The sequence below is a fragment of the Schistocerca nitens genome, chromosome 1 (genome assembly GCF_023898315.1).
Source record: "Schistocerca nitens isolate TAMUIC-IGC-003100 chromosome 1, iqSchNite1.1, whole genome shotgun sequence".
NCBI classification, from domain to species: Eukaryota; Metazoa; Arthropoda; class Insecta; order Orthoptera; family Acrididae; genus Schistocerca; species Schistocerca nitens.
This window is the reverse complement of record NC_064614.1, coordinates 323,719,903-323,740,775: the sequence shown is the minus strand read 5'-3', so window position 1 is coordinate 323,740,775 and position 20,873 is coordinate 323,719,903. Positions and strand designations below refer to the sequence as shown.

The following is a 20,873-nucleotide window of genomic DNA, read 5'->3' as shown; positions in this document are numbered from 1 at the left end:
GAGGCGAAGTCGTTGTTTTAGTCCTCAGCGCCGTCCGTGGCGCTCGTGGAACTCGCGCAAGTGGTGAGTCCCAATGGCATTGGAACCAGCTAGCATCTTCCCGCATGTGGTGGTTTTGCCCTGGCTGTGTCTTGTTCGGACGACAGAGCAACAGGAAGCTTAAGGAAGACTTCAAAAATGGTTCAAATGGCTCTGAGCACTATGGGATGTCAGCAGCTCGTGGTCGTGCGGTAGCGTTCTCGCTTCCCGCGCCCGGGTTCCCGGGTTCGATTCCCGGCGGGGTCAGGGATTTTCTCTGCCTCCTGATGACTGGGTGTTGTGTGATGTCCTTAGGTTAGTTAGGTTTAAGTAGTTCTAAGTTCTAGGGGACTGATGACCATAGCTGTGAAGTCCCATAGTGCTCAGAGCCATTTGAACCATTTGAGCCACTATGGGACTTAACTTCTGGGGTCATCAGTCCCCTAGAACTTAGAACTACTTAAACTTAACTAACCTAAGGACTTCACACACATCCATGCCCGAGGCAGGATTCGAACCTGCGACCGTAGCGGTCGCGCGGTTCCAGACTGTAGCGCCTAGATCCGCTCGGCCACTCCAGCCGGCCTTAAGGAAGAGTGACTTGCGTCTTATCACCCCAGTTAGCAAATTTCTCCTAGCCAAACAGTACATTTATCTTCTTTCGTAAACACATTCAACCGCCCTTGTTAACATAGTGGCCGAACTATTTTCAGAACACACTCAAGCGAGGTATGCTGTTTTCCTTCATAATCCTTCCTAGTAACGTTAAGGGCCACGTCCTAAACATGGGATTTGTTTTAAAAAGTGGAAACAGTTGCGGCATTAATTAAAATCAACAGCATGGTCACAGCATACATTTCGTTAAATTGTCCTGGGAGCTTGACGTTTCTCTAATATGCCTCAGTGAAATGCATTACCGGCTGATTGTTCCCATTTGTTACTTTACACCACGGCAGTGTACTGTGATTAAGTCGTAACAGCTATAAACGTCGTTTGAAGAGATACTATCCGACCCCTGCAATTATTCCGAATCACTTCTATTGTAGAGCTTCAGTCTACAAATAGGTTCGATGTTAACCTCTCTTTTGTGCTCACCTCTCGTAGTGACACTCAAGTTCCTCTGTTCTTAATGGGATACATTCCAGTGTCTGTTCTCCCCTCCAGTGTCCATTGCCCCTGATGTCTAAAGTCATGTTCTGTCATGTTGCCCCTTCCTGTAGCCAATTTTTTCCACGTATTTCTTTCCTCGTTGATTCTGCACAGGACTTTCTCATCTCACATCTTACCAATAAATTTTCAGCATCCTTTTGTAACATATATCTTTTCATTTTGACCATAGCCAGACAGTCGTTATCACACGAACGCCGCGTTGCTGGCGTACATTCTCGGAGACTACCCCTCAAGTTAAGGCCTATGGTTGATACAATACTTCGATTAAACTATGTGACTGACATGTCAGCAAGTAAATTGGAATGGGAGAACCACCACCCAGTCGTAGTTCTTTCTCGAGCGCCACGTTATTGTTGCGTTGCATGTTTAAGAGATGCATGTATACGCTCCATATTGAGTAGACACGGTGTAAGACTATTTACAAACCGGTAAAGAAGGTCAAATAGTGTCTCAGATCGGAAAGGAGGAAAGGTATCCACTGGCAACGTCTTGAATACACCGAATACCATGTACACGTGGAAGCTAGAGAAATCGGCCGTGGCAGAGCACTGTGAGAGACCGACCAAATAATATAATTCGTCGACACGGAAGTTCTTGCTGTAGAGAAGAGATATTACAGACCTTTGTTCAGGGAAGCTATAAAAATACACAAAGAGGACAATAGCTTCAACAAGAAAGAAGAAAGCCTTAAGGTGAACAGATGGATTCAAGTGCTGTAGAGAATGGCGAATTGCAGATAGCAAGGGAAGAACCACAGCGGTTATGAGCATGGAAAAGCCCTCGGACGTTGGGACGAAAGGGATCGTGACTATAGTTCACCACCAGCAATGGAGGATGAAGTTTTGACATTACCAATTACTCGTGATGGTGAAACGTCAGGAAAATTATTAAATAAACGTCGGCTGAGGAACCCGAGACAAGCCAATACGAGGGTTGTTAACAAGTGGCTACGAAAGCCTTCTCAGTTTCATACATGCGTAACCTTGTCGAGCATGGCTGTCTGCACAAGAAAACTGCCCCCTGCCACTGCAACCTGTAGATCACAAAGTTATTTTTTTCGAGGTAGAGTGGACTTCCGTTGGCGGAGATTGCTCTCTATATGTGTGTAACTCAGCCTTTTAATATCATCATATCTTCGTCCATCATGTGTTGTTTTACTTCCAAGGAAGCAGAATTCATGGAATTTATTATTTTCAGTAACATCAGCTTCGTACACTGACACGTTGATTACTTCATTGCGGTTATGTCTCACTCCTTGAAGCGAAAGTCCTTCGCTTGGTCCGCTTCGTAATGCCAAGTTTTGATGTTACGACCGTACCCGTCTACCGAGGGGCCAGTCGAGATGAGCGTGGTACCGGTTCGCAGGAGGCGGTTGTGCTGGCGCCGTGCTGGCCGTCCCCCGGCTCCTCTGACGCGTCGGCGCCACTGCTGGCGCCCGCGACAGCCACAGCCGCCCCCGGCGGGCCGCCCCCCGGCGCCGCCCCCCTGGGCTCTGCGGCGGCCTCCCCGCGGCTGCAGGACGCCGAGACCCAGACGGCGGCGCCCCTGCTGCCGCTGCCGCTGCCGCTGCCCCTGCCGCTGGCGACGGCTTCAGCCGCCCCCGCGCCTGCCCCTGGCACCGCCGCCGCTGCTGCCGCTGCCGCCTTGGGCCAGCAGCACAAGGAGAGCACCGTGTAGCGGAACCAGGCGCACCGCATGCGCTGCCAAACACTCCGTCCTACGATGACACTGGTAGGCCACGGGCACCGCTATTAGTTGCAGTTATTTTGAGTCATCAGTCTACTGGCTTGATACGGCCCAGAACGAATTCCTTTCCTTTGCCAACTTCTCCATCTCAGAGTTACACTTGCATAGTATGTGCCCAATTCTTTCCTACGTATGTTCCAGTCTCTTTCTGTACAGTTTTTCGCTCTACAGCCGGCCGGTGTGGCCGATCGGTTCTAGGCGCTTCAGTCTGGAACCACACGACCGCTTTGTGATGTCCTTAGGTTAATTAGGTTTAAGTAGTTCTAAGTTCTACGGGACTGATGACCTCCGATGTTAAGTCCCATAGTGCTCAGAGCCATTTGAACCCTCTACAGCTACTTCTAGTATCATGGACTCCCTACTATTCTGTCTCTTCTTCATGTCAGTGTTTTCCTTATATTTCTTTCCTCACAGATTTTGCGGAGAACCTCCTCATTGCATACCTTATCAGCCCAACTAATTTTCATCATTATTCTGTAGCAGCACATCTCAAATGTTTCGAATCTCTTCTGTTCCGCTTTTTCCAGAGCCCATGTTTCACTATCACACCACGCTGTGCTCGAAACGAACATTCTCAGCTATTTTTCCCTAAAATTAAGCCTATGTTTGATAATAGTATACATCTTTCGGGCAGAAATACCCTCTATTCCAGTGCTAGTCTGCTTATTTCCTCCTTTCGCCGTCCGTCATGAATTATTTTGCTGTCTAGATAACAGAATCCCTTAAGTTCATCTATTTTTTGATAATCTATCCTGATGTTGAGTATCTCGATATTCTCATTTCTGCTACTTCTCAGTACGTTCGTCTTTCTTCGATTTACTCTCAATCCACAATCTATACTCGTCAGACTGTTCATTCCTTTCAACAGTTTCTGTAATTCTTCTTCGCTTTTACTGAGGATAGCAATGTCACCAGCGAATCTTGTCACTGAATTCATTTCGGTAGAAACTTGTTACCTAGCTGCAAGCTTTCAGCTACGATTAGTTCACACGTGCACAAAAATACTTACCGAACATCCCACATACCGTGAAATTATCATGAGGCCCTTCATGCCATCTTCGGATATACGTATTTCATACGAACGTGTGCTGCAAATAATGCCTCCGAATTTTTTATCATTCATCTCTACATGTTTCCAGCCTCCTGCTGCTATAGTGCTCTGAATTGCAGCATCTAGCATTGCGATGTGGTACATAACTTTGAGAGCTTCGAATTCGAAATCTGTCCACTCATAGAGCACCCTTTCCTTCAGCGTGACAATGCCAGACCACACACGAGTACTGCGACATCTGTAATTACCCGACCGACGCCTTGGGTTCGCTGCCGTTGGTCATCCACCATAATGTTCAGACTTGGGTCCGACTTTCATCTGTATCCAGAACTTAAAGAACATCTTCGATGTCTTCCCTTTGATTGTGATGAAACGGTACAAGCAGAGGCGAGGTTGTGGCTCCGTCAACAAAGTGACGGTGTCAACAACCTGGTTTCTCGTTGGGGGAAATGTCTTCGTTGCCAGGGTCACTACGTAGAGAAATATATTATGCACACTCAAGAATAAAAATATAGATGGTAATAACGTTTGTTTTGTTTAAAAAAACTTTAAGGGTTTTCACGTAAGAAATTCGGGGGTATTACTTTTCAACACTCCCTTGTACACTACACAAATTGGTCAAGCAGAGTAATTGGAATTTCGGTTAAATCATTATATTTGCTACAGGAGGTAGCACTTTTAATACCTCTCGGTGATGAGATATTGAAGAATAATCAGTGTCCTTATGAAAAATGTTGCCTGTCATCTGTGAATTGTTTATGTGAAAGACTTAGTCAACAGCTCGCAAAGCGGAGCATCTGAATGTATTCAACTATGTCGACGTATATCAGACGAATCTCTTGTTCGCTGTCTACCAAACCATACTAACCTTTCAGATCTCTGTTTATCTCATCCTCGTAATAGACATTTGTGAAAAACCAGAAAAAGAACGTTGTGGTAGATATACAGAGTGTTTCACTGAATGTGTTTGCCCCTGTAAGTTACGAAATAATAGGCGACGGAAATATTTATTGCGGTTGGTCACCATAAGAAACTTTACACAGTCTGCGGAGCTATGAACATAGTTTATTGTGTTATTACCCAAAGAGTTACAGCAAAAAGATACCATTTCTTAAATGGAACAATAATTCTGTCATGAACTGGAATCAGTAACACCAGCTGTGTATACATCAATTTAAATTAAATTCCTATCACTTTTAGTTTGGGAGCTACAACCCTTCAAAGTTTCAGGGGCAGATACCACACACGCTACCAATAACGCAATGCTCCTTCTAAATGTGGTGCGGCCGAGTTGTACCGTCGCAGGTGTCACGGAGCGAGAAGCTTCCTCGATGTGCTTTTAGACTGCCGAGTGTCGCCGGACACGGCCGTATACCCGACAGTTTGAGCCACACAAACAAATGGGGCTCAATATACCACAGTTACCGACATCGGATGAAGATGACACACACGAACAACGAGTACGTTGACATATTGCTGATGCTCGGCCAGTGAAGACACGATGGCACCGAAGCAGCCACGGCATACGCCGTGAGATATCCTAGGCGAAGAGCTCCGGCAGCCATTACGTTCTTACGTGCCGAACAACGATTTCGGGAAATAGGTAACTTGGTAATGCGCCTTAGTAACAGAGAGATGTGAGGAGACGGAGGTGTTTGCTTTAGCTGCAGTACACCTCGATCCTCATGTCAGCTTACGAGCCATTGCTGCAGTCGTTGGTGTCAGTCTCTCATCTGTGTGGCATATAGTATACGGCCATAGGTTTCACCCTTACCGCCTGACCCAGGAGCTGCATGGGAACGATTTCCGTGCAAGAGTTACATTCTGTGAATGGGCCGTGCGTAATTTCACGCTGGAGTCTTTACATGGTGTTATGTTCTCTGACGAGTCCACGTTCACAGTGCAGTGAATTGCCATAACGTGCCCTACTGGGCCGCAGACAATCCTCATTGTGTACGACCTGTCGACCGTCAACGTAGGTGGTCTATTAATGTATGATGTGGAATCCTTGAGGATGAAATCATCGGTCCACACTACTTCCCAGGTGAGTTATATCGCGCGATAATAGTCGACAGTTTGGGTGGTTTCCTTGAACATGTGTGTCTACACACAAGATTCCATATGTGGATACAGCGCGATGGTCACCCTGCCCATTCTGCGCGTGCTGCTGTGGAAGAACTAAACAACAGGTTTGCAGGAAGGTGCTTGGGGCGCCATGGTCCTCATTCATGGCCCGCAAGAATTCCCGATTTAACACCATTAGATTTATTTTTGTGGGGATATCTAAATATTTTCGTCGACTATTAGTTCGTGACTTACAGAGACAAACACATTTAGTGGAACACAGTGTATGTCAGATATACTCAAAATAATATTTAAATAATGGCTTATTAGAAAAAGTAAAATATTTCAGATACTTTGGATGTGAAATTGTTAATTTTCAAGAAGTTCGGTATGCTAAATGATGAGATTATACCTGTGTCGACAATGTGTAACAGAAAGGCAGATTTTGTTTATAATATTTGAGACATATATATCTACATCCATGTGATTACTCAGCAATTCCATGTTAAAGTGCTTGGCAGAAATTGTGTTGAACCACTTTCGTGCTATTTCTCATCTCTCGAACAGCACATGGGAAAAAATTAATATCTTAAGCTTTGCGTGCGACGTTAATTTCTTCGTATGTAGGTGACAGCTAAAAAATTTTGGCACTCGGAATAGAAAGTGGGTGCCTGTAATTTCATGAAAATACCTCGCCGCAACTAAAAACGCCTTAGTTTTAACGAGTGCCACTCCAGATAATGTCAGAGAGATGCTCTCTCGTATTTCATGATGATACAAAATACCGCCCTCCCTTGATCTTTTTAGATGTTCTTCGTCAGTCGCATCTGGTAAGAAGCCCATAGCGCACAGGAATACCCCATACGAGGAAGGACAAATGCAAGGTCGGCAACATCTTTAGAAGATATGTTGCATCTCCTAAATGCTTCGCAAGCACAAGGTAGGCGCTGGCTCACCTTCCCCGCAACGTAACCAATTTTTTGTACGGTATCGAAACTTAGATACATCATCGACGATAACGGAGTCCGCTCGCCAGATTTCAAGACTTCGAGTATGATGTGAACGAGGTCAGCTCCTGTAATTCACTTGGTATCTAGCACAGAAACTTAACCACTACGTGTGCACGCAAATATGAGGCAGTATCTCTAAAAGGTCAGTATGAGTGCAGCCCCTGGCTAGAACTACTACATCCTGCTGAGGTTCTTTTCAACATCAAAAGAGTGATGTCAAAGTGCAGTAAAGTTTTATAGCATGCATTGTGCCCTACGAAACAGTAATAAAATGACCGGCGCCATTCCATGGTTGGAAGAGTAACATTTGTCGACAGCCCTTTCACACTTTCAACGTTTAAATGTACTACATCGAAGTCACTCTTAAAATCGGGTTTACTGTTCGCACAGCAGAGTCATCGCACCTGGCGAAAGCGGAATCGAGCCTATGAATATGGTATGAATAAATATGTCCAGAGTCACCACATCATATGAAAAATTATTTACAACGTCTGACATAAGGAGTATGGTGTCATGTAACTGTATTTCACATCAGATGTTATGTCTCTAATCAGTGGTGAAATGTAACATATTTTCATATCTTCTGATAAAATTGTTGTTTTGTATTTTATGAAAATGACGGGATGTTGAAACGCTTAAGTTGATTTTGCAAATAATAAAAAGTGTGGTCAAACCATCACAAAGTTAACTAAATGTAGAATATAGTTTATTTGTTCTATGTCTATAAGGTAGTGTCCAAAAAAGTGGTCTTTGTATTTTGTTAGAGCTATACTGAAAAGTTTATCTTATCATGAATATAATCTACACTACTGGCTACTAAAATTGCTACACCAAGAAGAAATGCAGATGATAAACAGGTATTCATTGGACAGATAAATTATCCTAGAACTGACATGTGATTACATTTTCACGCAATTTGCGTGCATTGATCCTGAGAAATCACTACCCAGAACAATCATCTCTGGCCGTAATGATGGCCTTGATACGCCTGGGCATTGAGTCAAACAGAGCTTGGATGACGTGGACAAGTACAGTTGCCCATGCATCATCTACACGATACCACAGTTCATCAAGAGTAGTGACTGGCGTAATGTGACGAGCCAGTTGTTCGGCCACCATTGACCAGACGTTTTCAGCTGGTGAGAGATCTGGAGAATTTTCTGACCAAGGTAGCAGTCGAACATTTTCTTTATCCAGAAAGGCCCGTACAGGAACTGCAACATGTGGTCGTGCATTATCCTGCTGAAATCTAGGGTTTCGCAGGGATCGAATGAAGGGTAGAGCCACGGGTCGCACCACATCTGAAATGTAACGTCCACTGTTCAAAGTGCCGTCAATGCGAACAAGAGGTGACCGAGACGTGTAACCAATGGCACCCCATACCATCACACCGGGTGATATGCCAGTATGGCGATGACGAATACACGCTTCCAATGTGCGTTCTCCGCATGTCGCCAAACACGGATGCGACCATCATGATGGTATAAACAGAACCTTGATTCATCCGAAAAAAATGACGTTTTGCCATTCGTGCACCAAGGTTCGTCGTTGAGCACACCATCGCAGGCGCTCCTGTCTATGATGCAGCGTCGAAGGTAACAGCAGCATGGTCTCGAAACTGATAGTCCATGCTGCTGCAAACGTCGTCGAACTGTTCGTGCAGATGGTTGTTGTCTTGCAAACGTCCCCATCTGTTGACCCAGGGATCGAGACGTGGCTGCACGATCCGTTACAGCCATGCGGATAAGATGCCTGTCATCTCGACTGCGAGTGATACGAGGCCGTTGGGACCCAGCACGGCGTTCCGTATTACCTTCCTGAAGCCACCCGATTCCATATTGTGCTAACAGTCATTGGATCTCGACCAACGCGAGCACCAATGTCGCGATACGATAAACCGCAATCGCGATAGGCTACAATCCGACCTGTATAAAAGTCGGAAGCGTGATGGTACGCATTTCTGCTCTTTACACGAGGCATCACAACAACGTTTCACCAGGAAACACCGGTCAACTGCTGTTTGTGTACGAGAAATTGGTTGGAAATTTTCCTCATGTCAGCACGTTTTAGGTGTCGCCACCGGCACCAACCTTGATTGAATGCTCTGAAAAGCTAATCATTTGCATATCACAGCATCTTCTTCCTGTCGGTTAAATTTCGCGTATGTAGCACGTCATCTTCGTGGTGTAGCAATTTTAATGGCCATTAGTGTATGTGTGCACCTAATGGGTCAATTTTTCTGCTCGATTCAGCTATCGGCTTAGTATTTCTTCACTGGTTGCTCGTTCGGGTAGTTCCTTGCAACAGAAGAAATTACTTGCCATTCCAGCCCATCAAAATATGTAGAAATGAAGTTGTACATGACGGCAAATGTCGATAGACTCATCGATCTGAAGTGAGAACTTGCGGCTGCTGTTCTATTTTCCCTTTCAAAATGTCTTCGATATCACAGGACGTATCACTAACTCGGCGGCTGATTGTATCAGCGGAGAGAATAATTTCAGTAGCACCTTTTGAACCAAGGACAATTTTTACTATATCTTTACTAACGGGCATTAATAACATTTCAGCTTTTGTCTGTGGTCTTATGTCGTTTACGATAAGTTCGACAGATCTACCAACGTAGTTATGAACCTCACTTGTGTTTTTCTTTATTTTGTTCCACCAAGCGCCGAAAATATTTCACATCTTTACTTAACAGACGGGGATATTTTCTTGATAAATATCGATTGGGCAGCAGCACCTTTAAGCGCCCATAGCAAAGCGTGTTAAGTTAATAAGTGCCCTTAGCAAGTACCAGATGATGAATTTATGACGTCATGTATACCCGATGATCAAAAAGTCAGTATAAATTTGAAAACTTAGAGAGGTAAAAATTGAGACATAGGCTTGGAATGACATGGGGTTTCATTGGAACCAAAAAAATAAACAAGTATTGCTAGGCGCGTGAAACATCTCTTGCGCGCGTAGTTTGGTGATGATCGTGTGCTCAGCTGCCACTTTCGTCATGCTTGGCCTCCCATGTCCCCAGACCTCAGTCCGTGCGATTGTTGGCTTTGGTGTCACCTGAAGTCGCAAGTGTATCGTGATCGACCGACATCTCCAGGGATGCTGAAAGACAACATCCGACGTCAATGCCTCACCATAACTCCAGACATGCTTTACAGTGCTGTTCACAACATTATTCCACGACTACAGCTATTGTTGAGGAATGACGGTGGACATATTGAGCATTTCCAGTAAAGAACATCATCTTTGCTTTGCCTTACTTTGTTATGCTAATTATTGCTATTCTGATCAGATAAAGCGCCATGTGTCGGACATTTTTTGAACGTTTGTATTTTTTTGGTTCTAATAAAACCCCATGTCATTCCAAGTATGTGTGTCAATTTGTACCTCTCTCTCTCTACATTATTCCGTGATTTATTCAGTTTTAAAATTTATACTGATTTTTTGATCACCCAGTATAACAAAAAACATATGATATACTGATCTTCATGAAAGCGTAATGCAACGAATACGAGTTTTAAATATTCACTCGCCATGCAAATGTTATCTATTGGTGTTACCTCGTCTGTTAAAGTGTACGAAATCAGAAACTCAGTCTACAATTTTGCAGTCTCCTTGTACAAAGGATAAAAATGGTACATACAACTCCTTTCCCGAAACGAAACTGCGTACATAGTTTAGAAATGTTAGCAGATCGTTTTATTTGTTGCTCAAGCTGGCCGTACAGGTACAAGTTGGCCTAATACAAAATGCCGTCGTTGAAACTTTTACTCATGCCACCATTCGTAGCAGAACTTTTCTGTTTTCTTTCATAACACATATGCAGTATCGTTTTGTGTTGGCGATAGATAATCAGGGAATGAGTGTGACACCCTGCTGTTGAGCCTGCGTTTTGTTTCAGCACCGGAAGAGCGCCCCAGAAGCGACTCCCGGTGCGGGGCCGCGGCCATGGCCGGCGGATCGCCGCTGCGCCAATCGCAGGTGAGCTGCAGCCGCCCCGCGCTAGTTTGGCAGGCCGCTCACCCCTCACACGACGGCAACACCCGTGCTTTGTCAAGTGCCCTTGCAGAGTTTTGCCCCTTCAGATAGAACGAAAAGTCTTCTCTGTCCGCAGTACACAGAGAAAGATCACGTCCTGATCGGTAAGTTACGGCGTTATCTTCTGTACGAGCTAGTCCCACGACAGAAATCAACAGACGGTGCTGAAGTTACCACCCCTGCTCCATCATAGTTCATGGTAATGTGTACGTGATGAGCGCTGGCATGTCTGGGATCTGTATGTACCCAAAGATGAAATGATGAAACATCTTGTGTCCAATGTGTTTGCTACAGGGTGATTTTATTTGGGTTTTGATTGAACAGTTTACAGTGTTAAATTTTAGTTACATGATTTATGAAGCTAATTAATCGGAACCGCGTTTATTAGCAATAAAAGAGCTGCAGTTGGAGTGTACCATTTGCAGTTGGGTGCAGCATTAGCAGTTAAAGTATTAAATATGCAAGATGTATAAATATAAACGAAGTTCATTACCATTGCTTTTATTTCACGATATATTCTATTTTGTAATGCAACCATGTACATTTCAGATCCCCTTTACAAAACATATTCAGTCTGTATTTATGTTTATGTAACACGGACAGAAAATTTAAAAAATCTATTGTAAGAATAACGCTCTAAATTAAAAGTCGTTCACCAGAAGTATGTTCACAAGTTGTTTATTTATTAGTTAACAATAATTGTCACTAAGTTGTATAATGTTTGTGAATCATGATTTTGCAACAGCTTGCAACAACAGTGAAAATATCTCCTGCAAAGTCCTAATGGATGCTAAAAGCACGAAATACCGTAAGCCGAAAATAATAACTTAACTACTGTAATGCAATCCCTGAGGGATCTTACCGTATGTAAGTAGCAGCTCATAATCTTCATTTGGGGCAGATACTTGTTCGGTAATTTTTAGAATTTTTATGATCGGTTGTACGTTTGGCCACTTCAGAGTAATAACTTCGCAGGTTTCCATCCACTTACGAGGTATATGAATTTATGTTATCAAATTGCACAAGAGAGGAAATCAGTTTTACGGAGCAACACTCTAACCATGTTCTCAGAAGTTCCTCAATATAATTAAATTACAGTTGCCTAAGTGTGTGGTAAAGAAGTAGCATCTAGTACATAGTGCAAACCTTCACAAAAATAAAATACAGAATGAAAATGTTTCTTTTTTTTTCAGAAGTAACCCACAACCATCCTTTTCATAATTCACATAATATACAGGGTGATTCGCCTGGCTCTGCCGATGGGTTTTATGCAACCCACAACGCCTTCAAATACCACTTGCAAAATTTTCATATTCTCTCGCTTGCTACTCGCGAACTATTACTATTACAGAAGAAATGAAGACGACCTTTTTGTAGGAAATTTAATGTAGTTAAATTTTGTTGTGGGATATGTTTGCGTCAGAGGGCGTAGTTTCAAATTACTAAAGAAAAACGTACTAAAGTGATCATCAAATGTGTTTCTTTAATTTTTTTTTTGTTGCATAATTCGAAAATAGTGGCCTCCAGTGAAAACGTTTCCCAGTACAAACTATAACTACATAAAATTTCCTACAAAAAGGTGCTGCTCATTTGTTCTGTAAATCTACTAGCTTGCACATAACGAGGGAGAAAATATGAAAATCTCGTGTGGGGTTTCTGAAGGCTTTGTTGGTTAAATAAAACCCATCGGTACGGGAAGCTGAAATCACCCTGTGTAACTACCTACAGCAGCTACAGATGATGCTTTACACAGAATGGATTGAGCCTATCCATTTCATCATCTTTTCTCTTGTCTGATGTGGTCCACCACGAACAAACGTCTTAATCTGAGTGTAGAACTTGCACCCAAACTTGTCATTTACCTGTCGGATGTATTCCAATCTCTGTCTTCAACTACAGATTTTACCCTCTGGAACTCCCTCACGTACCACGGATTTTATTCTTTGATGTCTTAACACATGTACTATGACCCTGTTCCTTCTAATTGACAATGTTTTCTGCGTGTTCCTCCCTCAGGATTAGCGGAGCGGTCTTCGGCGCTGCAGTCATGGACTGTGCGGCTGGTCCCAGCGGAGGTTCGAGTCCTCCCTCGGGCATGGGTTTGTGTGTTTGTCCTTAGGATAATTTAGGTTAGGTAGTGTGTAAGCTTAGGGACTGATTACCTTAGCAGTTAAGTCCCATAAGATTTCACACATATTTGACTATTTTGTTCCTCTCTTCATCAATTTTGCAGAGGACCTCTTCTTTCCTTATCAGTCTAACTTCTTCTGTAGCACCACATTTTCAGACGCTTTGATTTTTTCCCTATTGTTCAATATTCCATGATTCGCTATCGTACAACGCTGTGTTCCAAACGTACGTTCTCAGAAATTTTTTCCTCACATTAAGGCCAACGTTTCATGCTCTGGAATTCTTTTGGCCGGGAGTGCTATCTTTGCCTGTGTTAGTTTACTTTTTTGTCCTCCTTCATTGGTTCTTCATTTGTTATTTTGCTTTGAAGGAAGCAGAATTCCTTCATTTCACCTACTCCGCGATACTCCAATTTTGATGTTAAATATATTGCGAATCTCATTGGTGGTACTCAGTACTTTAGTCTTTCTGGGAGTTAATCCAGATCCTTAGTCTGCGCTCATTACACTGTTCATTTCACTCAATAAGTCCTGCAGTCCTTTCTCACTTTTACTGAGGATTCTACAGTCTGGTTTGAATTGTCGTTTGGTTGCTGCTTTACCCACTGATTCATAGGAATTGCGAATGAACGTACGTATGCCCTCCGCCTTATCGAAATACTAGTCTTCCAAAGCACTGTCTTTCGCGGGAATAGCATCTTTTTCAGTCATGCCTTCAGGTAGTCCTACCCCGCCCGCATAGACCTTCAGCAATCTGTCTTCACCTATCCGCTGTCTCTTTTACTTATAAAGGCAGAATTCCTCTGTCAATCGTAATGTTGATGTCTTTGCATTTCATGTCACCGAAGGTTGTTCCCACTTTTATGTACAGTGGTTCAGTCCTTCGTTTTTCAATTTCTTTATAGTGTTTTTCTTCGCTTCCGTGCACTTACCATTTATTTCATTCCTCAGTTACTTACATTGATGTATTTCTGTCTTCTCAGCATTTTTGCTCTTCCCTCTTTCCTCATCAGGTGAAATACTTTTGCTGTCTCCGAAGGTTTCTACACAATTCCGTTCCCTGTACCTACATTTCTCCAAATTATGTGATTGCTTTTTTTACAAATGTCCATTCTGCTTCAACTGGTCTGTATACACCATCGCCATTTAACAGTCTTAGAGAACTCCAAATGCATCTTATCATTCTTGACCACATCAGTATCATAATTCTTTGTACATTGAGTCCTCCGAACAATTTCCTTAAACCTCAGTACATCATTGCTAAAATTGTGGTCTGAGTCTATATCTGCACAAAGGTACGCCCTAAGATCCATTACGTATGAAAGGAAATTATGACAGTAACAAGAGACCAAATGAGGCTGAATGTGGTATCCTGAGCCCCTGTGTTCTCGACGTAAACAACGGTGATCTTCGTTGGGTACCTATGGTATTTACACTTACAAGCTGGAGATCTATCTTGTATGTCATGTAATGATGATAGTGGTAACGAAAAGAGTAACAGAACAGATGCATAAAGACCATTGTAGTTATCTCCTGCCTGTTCGTGGAATGAGGAGCATATATCAGGTTCAAACAAGGTCTTATCTCTGTTCCAAATTGTCGTCCGATGGCCAGGATACGATCGAGTCTTGTACACTGACAGATTTGTGACTCACTTGAATACTTTTGCTGAGTACACAAGCAGGAACTAGTACGTTATACTGCACCATGGGTGGTCAACAGAAAAGACACATCGGTTGTGTCCCTGCGTCAACAACACTCTCAGATTGTTATCTGACGATCTGTACGACTGTAAAAAAATTCAGGACAATTTATACATAATTTAGCCTCTCCCTAGTCAATGATATCCCTTTTTAAATGTGAACAAATGAAAGTAAAATCGTTACCAAAGAGAGATATCACGATTCTGCTATTAGTATCAAAAGCCCATAGCCTCATTTAAATATTTAGAGTTGATAATAAAAATGTATATGAAATTGGACACTAACGTAAAATCAGTGTTAGAGAGAACAGACAGCTTTGAGGTTTTGGGAAAGCGCCGTGTAAGTTGACACCACGTGCAATACGCTATATTAGAGGAAATGGAAAGCTTTGAGAAGGTTTCGGGAATGCGCCGTGCCGATTCCTTTGACGCGCGTGCAAGACGCTAGTACGACTATCTCTGCGTAGTGGTTCAGCAGCCGTAGCCCTTATCACATAACTATGCCAACAGACAATGCATTAACTCAATAATGGGTTGTTAGGATCGGAGAATGCAAATGTATGTAAACAGCAGACGGCGAAGAAAGAAGACGCTGCAGGTGAGAAAAGCTCTCGAGTATATTCGAGGAAGACAATAAGACATTTCCGCTGCCGCTGCTGCTGCCGCTGCCGCACAAGTCGAGAACGTCCCGGGAATAAGCCAAGGATTCGTAGAGGAGTACTGGAGCCGTGTAGTGCAGTTGAACACGGGTGCACATTTCCTTTGTCTTGTAGGGACGAAGCTCATAATTTAGCTATAAAATCAATGAGTAATCTGGAGTAGAAGGACAGAGATAACACTAGCGCAGAAGCTGTTCACAAGACACGGTTTGATATCGTAGTTTCTAGAGAGGTCAGCAGGCCACGCGAATTTAATCCGTCTGCCAGGATATTTCCTGACCTGTAAGCGTGTAAATCAGCCTCTTGTTTAGGTACATTGGCGATTTCAAAGGAGCAAATATAACGTGAAGAGAAGGACAGAGATAGTACTAGCACAAGCGGTTCAAGAGACATGGTTTGATATCGTAGTTTCTAGAGAGGTCAGCAGGCCAAGCGAATTTAATCTGTCTGCCAGGATATTTCCCGTCCTGTAAGCGTATAAAACAGCCTCTTGTTTAGCTGCATTGGCGATTTCAGAGGAGCTAATATAACTTGATGATATACTATGTTAGTTACTGTGCATGTACGACGTTGCTTTAGTGCACAAGTGACTTCATTGCCGAGTAATGGTTTGATATCGTAGTTTCTAGAGAGGTCAGCTGGCCATGCGAATTTAATCTGTCTGCCAGGATATTTCCTGTCCTGTAAGCGTATAAATGAGCCTCTTGTTTAGCTGCAGTGGCGATTTCAGAGGAGCTCATATAACATGATTGTTAGTTATTGCGCATGTACGACGTTGCTTTAGTGCACAAATGACTTCTTTGCCGAGAAATGGAGCTTCTATGTTTGTTCGCAGGTACCGCAGATTCGTCTCGCACTCGCAGCGAGGCCGTGGAGTGACTGCCCCAGCGATTCGTAACCTCATGGCCTGCGTCACAGAAAGGCGATCTTTTTTACATCGTCTGTGTCTTTATTGTTGACTGTTTGTACTCTTTTAATAAAAGCGGATTTTTTGATCGGCATTCTGCTATTGTATTTCTTAACAATAACAGTTACACTTGGTTCAGTTACCCTTAATTCTAAGGTAATATATTCGAAAACTGTACCTGGGAACCATACAAGCTACCTGAAACGCTAAATGTTACATTCTAAGAAAGACGATAAAAAGTAAATAACGGAGCACCACGAAGGAGTTACGCAAATTGGTCACAATTGAATATACATACAGCTGTCGGCAGAAAATACAAAATTTTAAACTTCGTCGGCCGATAGATGAATGTGTGACGTGGCAGCGCAAATACCAGGGCGTAAGGTCTTTGCGTATTTCATTCCGTGTACTCACTTGGCCAGTAACTATGCCTCGCAGACAGGCGCGTGACAGTATCCAGAGACGTCAACATTTGGAAGAGGACGTATACTTGGGCTCAAGGAAGACATTTGGAGTAACCGGCGAATCGCTCGACATTTGAATAGCAACGATGCCAATCTTCGGCGATGTTGGCGGGAATGCGTGGACCATGGCCAAATACAGCGTCAAAAACGAAGAGGTCTACCTAGGAAGAAGAGAGAACGCGAGAACCGAGCAATAGTCAGAGAAGCGTTCAGAGCCCTGGGTTCATCATTATCATCGATCCGACGTGCAGCTGGTACTTCAGTGGCCACAGGAACATTAATAGGCGGCTGACAGGAAGAGGGCTGAGATCACAGCGTTGCTTGCGCCGACTACCATTGATTTCCGTACAGCAACAAACATATTTGTAGTGGTTACGGGAAATCTCGTTTACCGGAGTAGAACTGTCTTCAGTGATGAGTCCTGCTTCGAACTGAGCTCCGGCGACCAGTGAAGACGGGTCTAGATACGCTCCGGACCGCTGTGGAATGACAACCTGACTGTCAACCGCCTTACAGCCCGACAATCAGGAGTGATGGCCTGGGGTGCCATTTCTTTCCACAGCAAGACTCCTTTGGTGGTCATCCGCGGCACCCTTAAAGCACAATGGTAAGTCGGTATTCTAGGCTCCTGTTTGTTGCCCTCCGTGGGAAGCCATCCTGGGCTTACATTTCAGCAAGATAATGTCCTCTTGCACAGGGCGAGAGTTTCTCCTGCTTATCTTTGTGCTTGCCAAACCCTGTCTTTGCCCGTAAGCTTCCCGGATCTCTCCCCAGCTGAGAATTTTTGGAGCATTGTGACTGGGGCCTCCAGTCGGCTTGGGATTTTGACTAACACGCCAATTGGTCAGAATTTGGCACGATATCCCTCACCGGCGCATCCAACAACTCTGTCAACCAGGGCCAAGCTGAATAATTTCTTCTACAAGGGCATGAGCCGGACCAACGTTTTATTGACTAGCTTAATTCATGAAACTGTTTCTCTTGATTAAATCATCCAATTTTTCTGAAACTGTAATCATTTCTTTGCTCGTACATGTACATCGTATCTACCGGATTCCATCCCATTCTGATACTTCCTCAGTTGTGCATCGTTTAATCATAGAGTTTATTTCTGCATCCTTCACTGCTCAGACAGAGACTACTAGGTTGTTACACCACTATCATAGATACCTGTAGAACTACTGCGCTGCTTCCAGGGGAAGCATCTAGAATTTCAATACTATTCCGTTGGATAACGTTTCTCTACCACACGTTGGATCCGAGATTTGTGATCTAACTTCCGAGATTTGAGGATGCACCGCAAGGTGAATACCAGGGCAGGCTTTTGGTACAAAATAATACAAAGTTTTCAGATTCGAGGTACGTTTCTGTGGAAGGTTCTATAATGGCTACACACACTGTCCAGTCAAATTAATTTGACCACTTGTCAAATGCTTGCACGACCACCTTTTGTAGCGCAGACAACTGCTAGACGTGCAGGAAGAGTATCAGTGAGGTCCTGGGAGGAACTAACAGGGATGTGGAGCCACGCTGAATCCAATACCGTGGCCACCTTCGCTAGGTTTCTCGCTTGAGTATCCGCGTCGTGAACAGTGTGATAGAAGCGGTCGTACTGATTCTATATTGGGTTTGAATCGGGGTAGTTGGTGGTCAGGGGAGTTCGGTAATCCTGATGCTCTTCGAACCACGTACGTACACTAAGAGCTGCGTGACATTTTGCATTGTCCTGCTGATAAAAGCCACTCTCTCGAGGAAAAATAACCTACATATAGGGGTCGAAATGGTCACCTCGGACGGGTCATAGTTGCTATGATCTGTTGTACCTTCCAGAATGACGATGTCAACCAAGGAATGGCACGAAAACATGCCACAGACCATAACGCATGCAGGATGTTTGCTTTCAGACCCTTCACGCCGTATAGGCCAACGGCATATTGTGGAGCATAAAACGTAATTCATCTGGAAAGGTCACCTGTGGTCCAGTTACGATATTAGAGTGCAATTTCCAGCCATCGTCAACGATCAACAGCAGTCAGCATGAATGAACGAAACTGGCGCCTGCTGTGGGGACCCATACGCAACAACCTTCGCTGAACGGTCTTTGACGACACACCGTTGGTAGCCCCTTGGATCATCTGGGCGGTCTACCGTTGCGCGTCTGTTCGCCAGCATACATCTCTCCAGACGTTGTCCACCCCTGTCTTCTATGGCCCGTGGTGCACTACAGTTGCGTCTTGCCACTTTTGAATAGTGCCATTTCACCATGCACGGTATACTTCAGCCACTGCAGAACGCGGCTGTTTACAAACAAGCATTTCGGGAATACTTCCACCCGTTTCCCGTAAGCAAATTATCATGCCAGTTTGGACGTCATAAAAATCGTTCCGATTCCGCATTACAACAAAGACTCCACTATTATTCGCCCCTCACCGCCTCTCTCACCCGACAACCTCCACTGCTAGTGCTGCCACCTGGTGTCTGTGAGTGGTTAATGCACGTCGACGTCGTATTAAGACGATGGTCACATTAATGTGACTTGACTGTGTATTGATGCGAAAAACCAGATATATATATAGTAAACTGAGAGCAGTTTCTAGCAATTTCTTTTAATGATCGTCACAAAGTTCAGTATGAGATGGAGGATCTGGACCAATACACAGAAAATCTGGTTAGCGTAAATGTTTTTCAGATTGGCGTGTAACCACTTATCGACAAACATGCAGTAAAAATGAATGTTTTCCACGCCTGAGAACAGTGTACATAAGATATTAAGCCAGGTTCCTCACCTTTTATCTGAGAAAACAGCTGCAGCAGTTGAAACTAATTTAATGAGAAGCTTGCAGCCATTTTTAATTTTTTTAGTCAGACGAAGAGATAGTTTAGTAGTAAAGTCATCGATATCCAAAACGTAGCCCTTTGCGACAAGTACTTTTGGGCTTAATGAAGTAAATCACACACATCGTCCCTCGTTAAGACCATTGCCTACCAAGTGTGGTAAATTATCGGGAATGAGTACATTTTTCTTATTTCCTGCAGACACAAAAATAGCACTCAGGTTCATTACGAAATACTGGCAGTCTATAGACCAAATGGAATGCTGCGTCGAGCCGTAATGAAATGGTGCCAACAATTTGACCAAGACAGCAGAGGTGTGGGGAATGCTGACTGGGTAGGAAGGCAATTGACATCGGTCACAGACAGCATCAGGGCATCCAAGGAAAGAGATTTTCTAACGATGAGGACGTTTATACAGAGGTACTCTAATGGACCCTTGACCAAAGAGTAGGTTTCTCCTGTCGAGGAACTGATAAGTTGATCGAATGTTCGACTATTGTTTATGGATACTTCGTGACTATGTTGAAAACCAGTGTCCTGTTGTCTGTGTCACTCTGAAGCGTAGTCCAGCATTTAATAAACGTTAATAGTGTTGTAACTTAACTTTACCACTTATCATGGCATAAAATCGGTCACATCTTACAGTTTCAGGGATTTTTAGCAGGTACCCTGAAACGGAGGTTTGTCTGCGTACCCATTTCAAATGATAAACTATACGATATTGTTAAAAAATTACAAGAGACTCAATCTGTATTACACAATGCACTTCACACATAGTTAATGTGCGTGAACCGTATCGAGTCTCACATTTATCGACGATAATGAAGTAAGTTGAAGAAATGAATTAAAATTTCTACCAGCACTGGGATTCAAGCCTGGGTCTCCTGCTTATTACGCAGATTCGCTAACCGTTGCGTCGCAGTGGCACTGTAATTAGCACGTCTGAACGGCTTAAGCTTGTACATCTCCCTCGCCGACACAAATTCCAACTCATGCCTCATGCCATTGCTATCCCCACTTCTAAACTCACACCAGTATTGCCAAGGCTCTCCAGTATAGGAGTAACAGCTT

At 43.7% G+C, this 20,873-nt stretch overlaps 1 protein-coding gene across 1 annotated transcript in view; it reads left to right on the top strand.

Moving 5' to 3' along the window:
- LOC126245375 (neural cell adhesion molecule 2-like) overlaps positions 1-16,554 on the top strand; it is a 624,777-nt gene extending 608,223 nt beyond the window's left edge. The window contains exons 10-13 of the mRNA XM_049948313.1: positions 2,554-2,738; positions 2,783-2,919; positions 10,970-11,049; positions 16,432-16,554. Coding sequence (XP_049804270.1) covers positions 2,554-2,738; positions 2,783-2,919; positions 10,970-11,049; positions 16,432-16,494 — 465 coding nt within the window. The 3' untranslated portion in view covers positions 16,495-16,554. The remainder of the gene's footprint in view (positions 1-2,553; positions 2,739-2,782; positions 2,920-10,969; positions 11,050-16,431) is intronic.
- Positions 16,555-20,873: the final 4,319 nt, after the last annotated feature.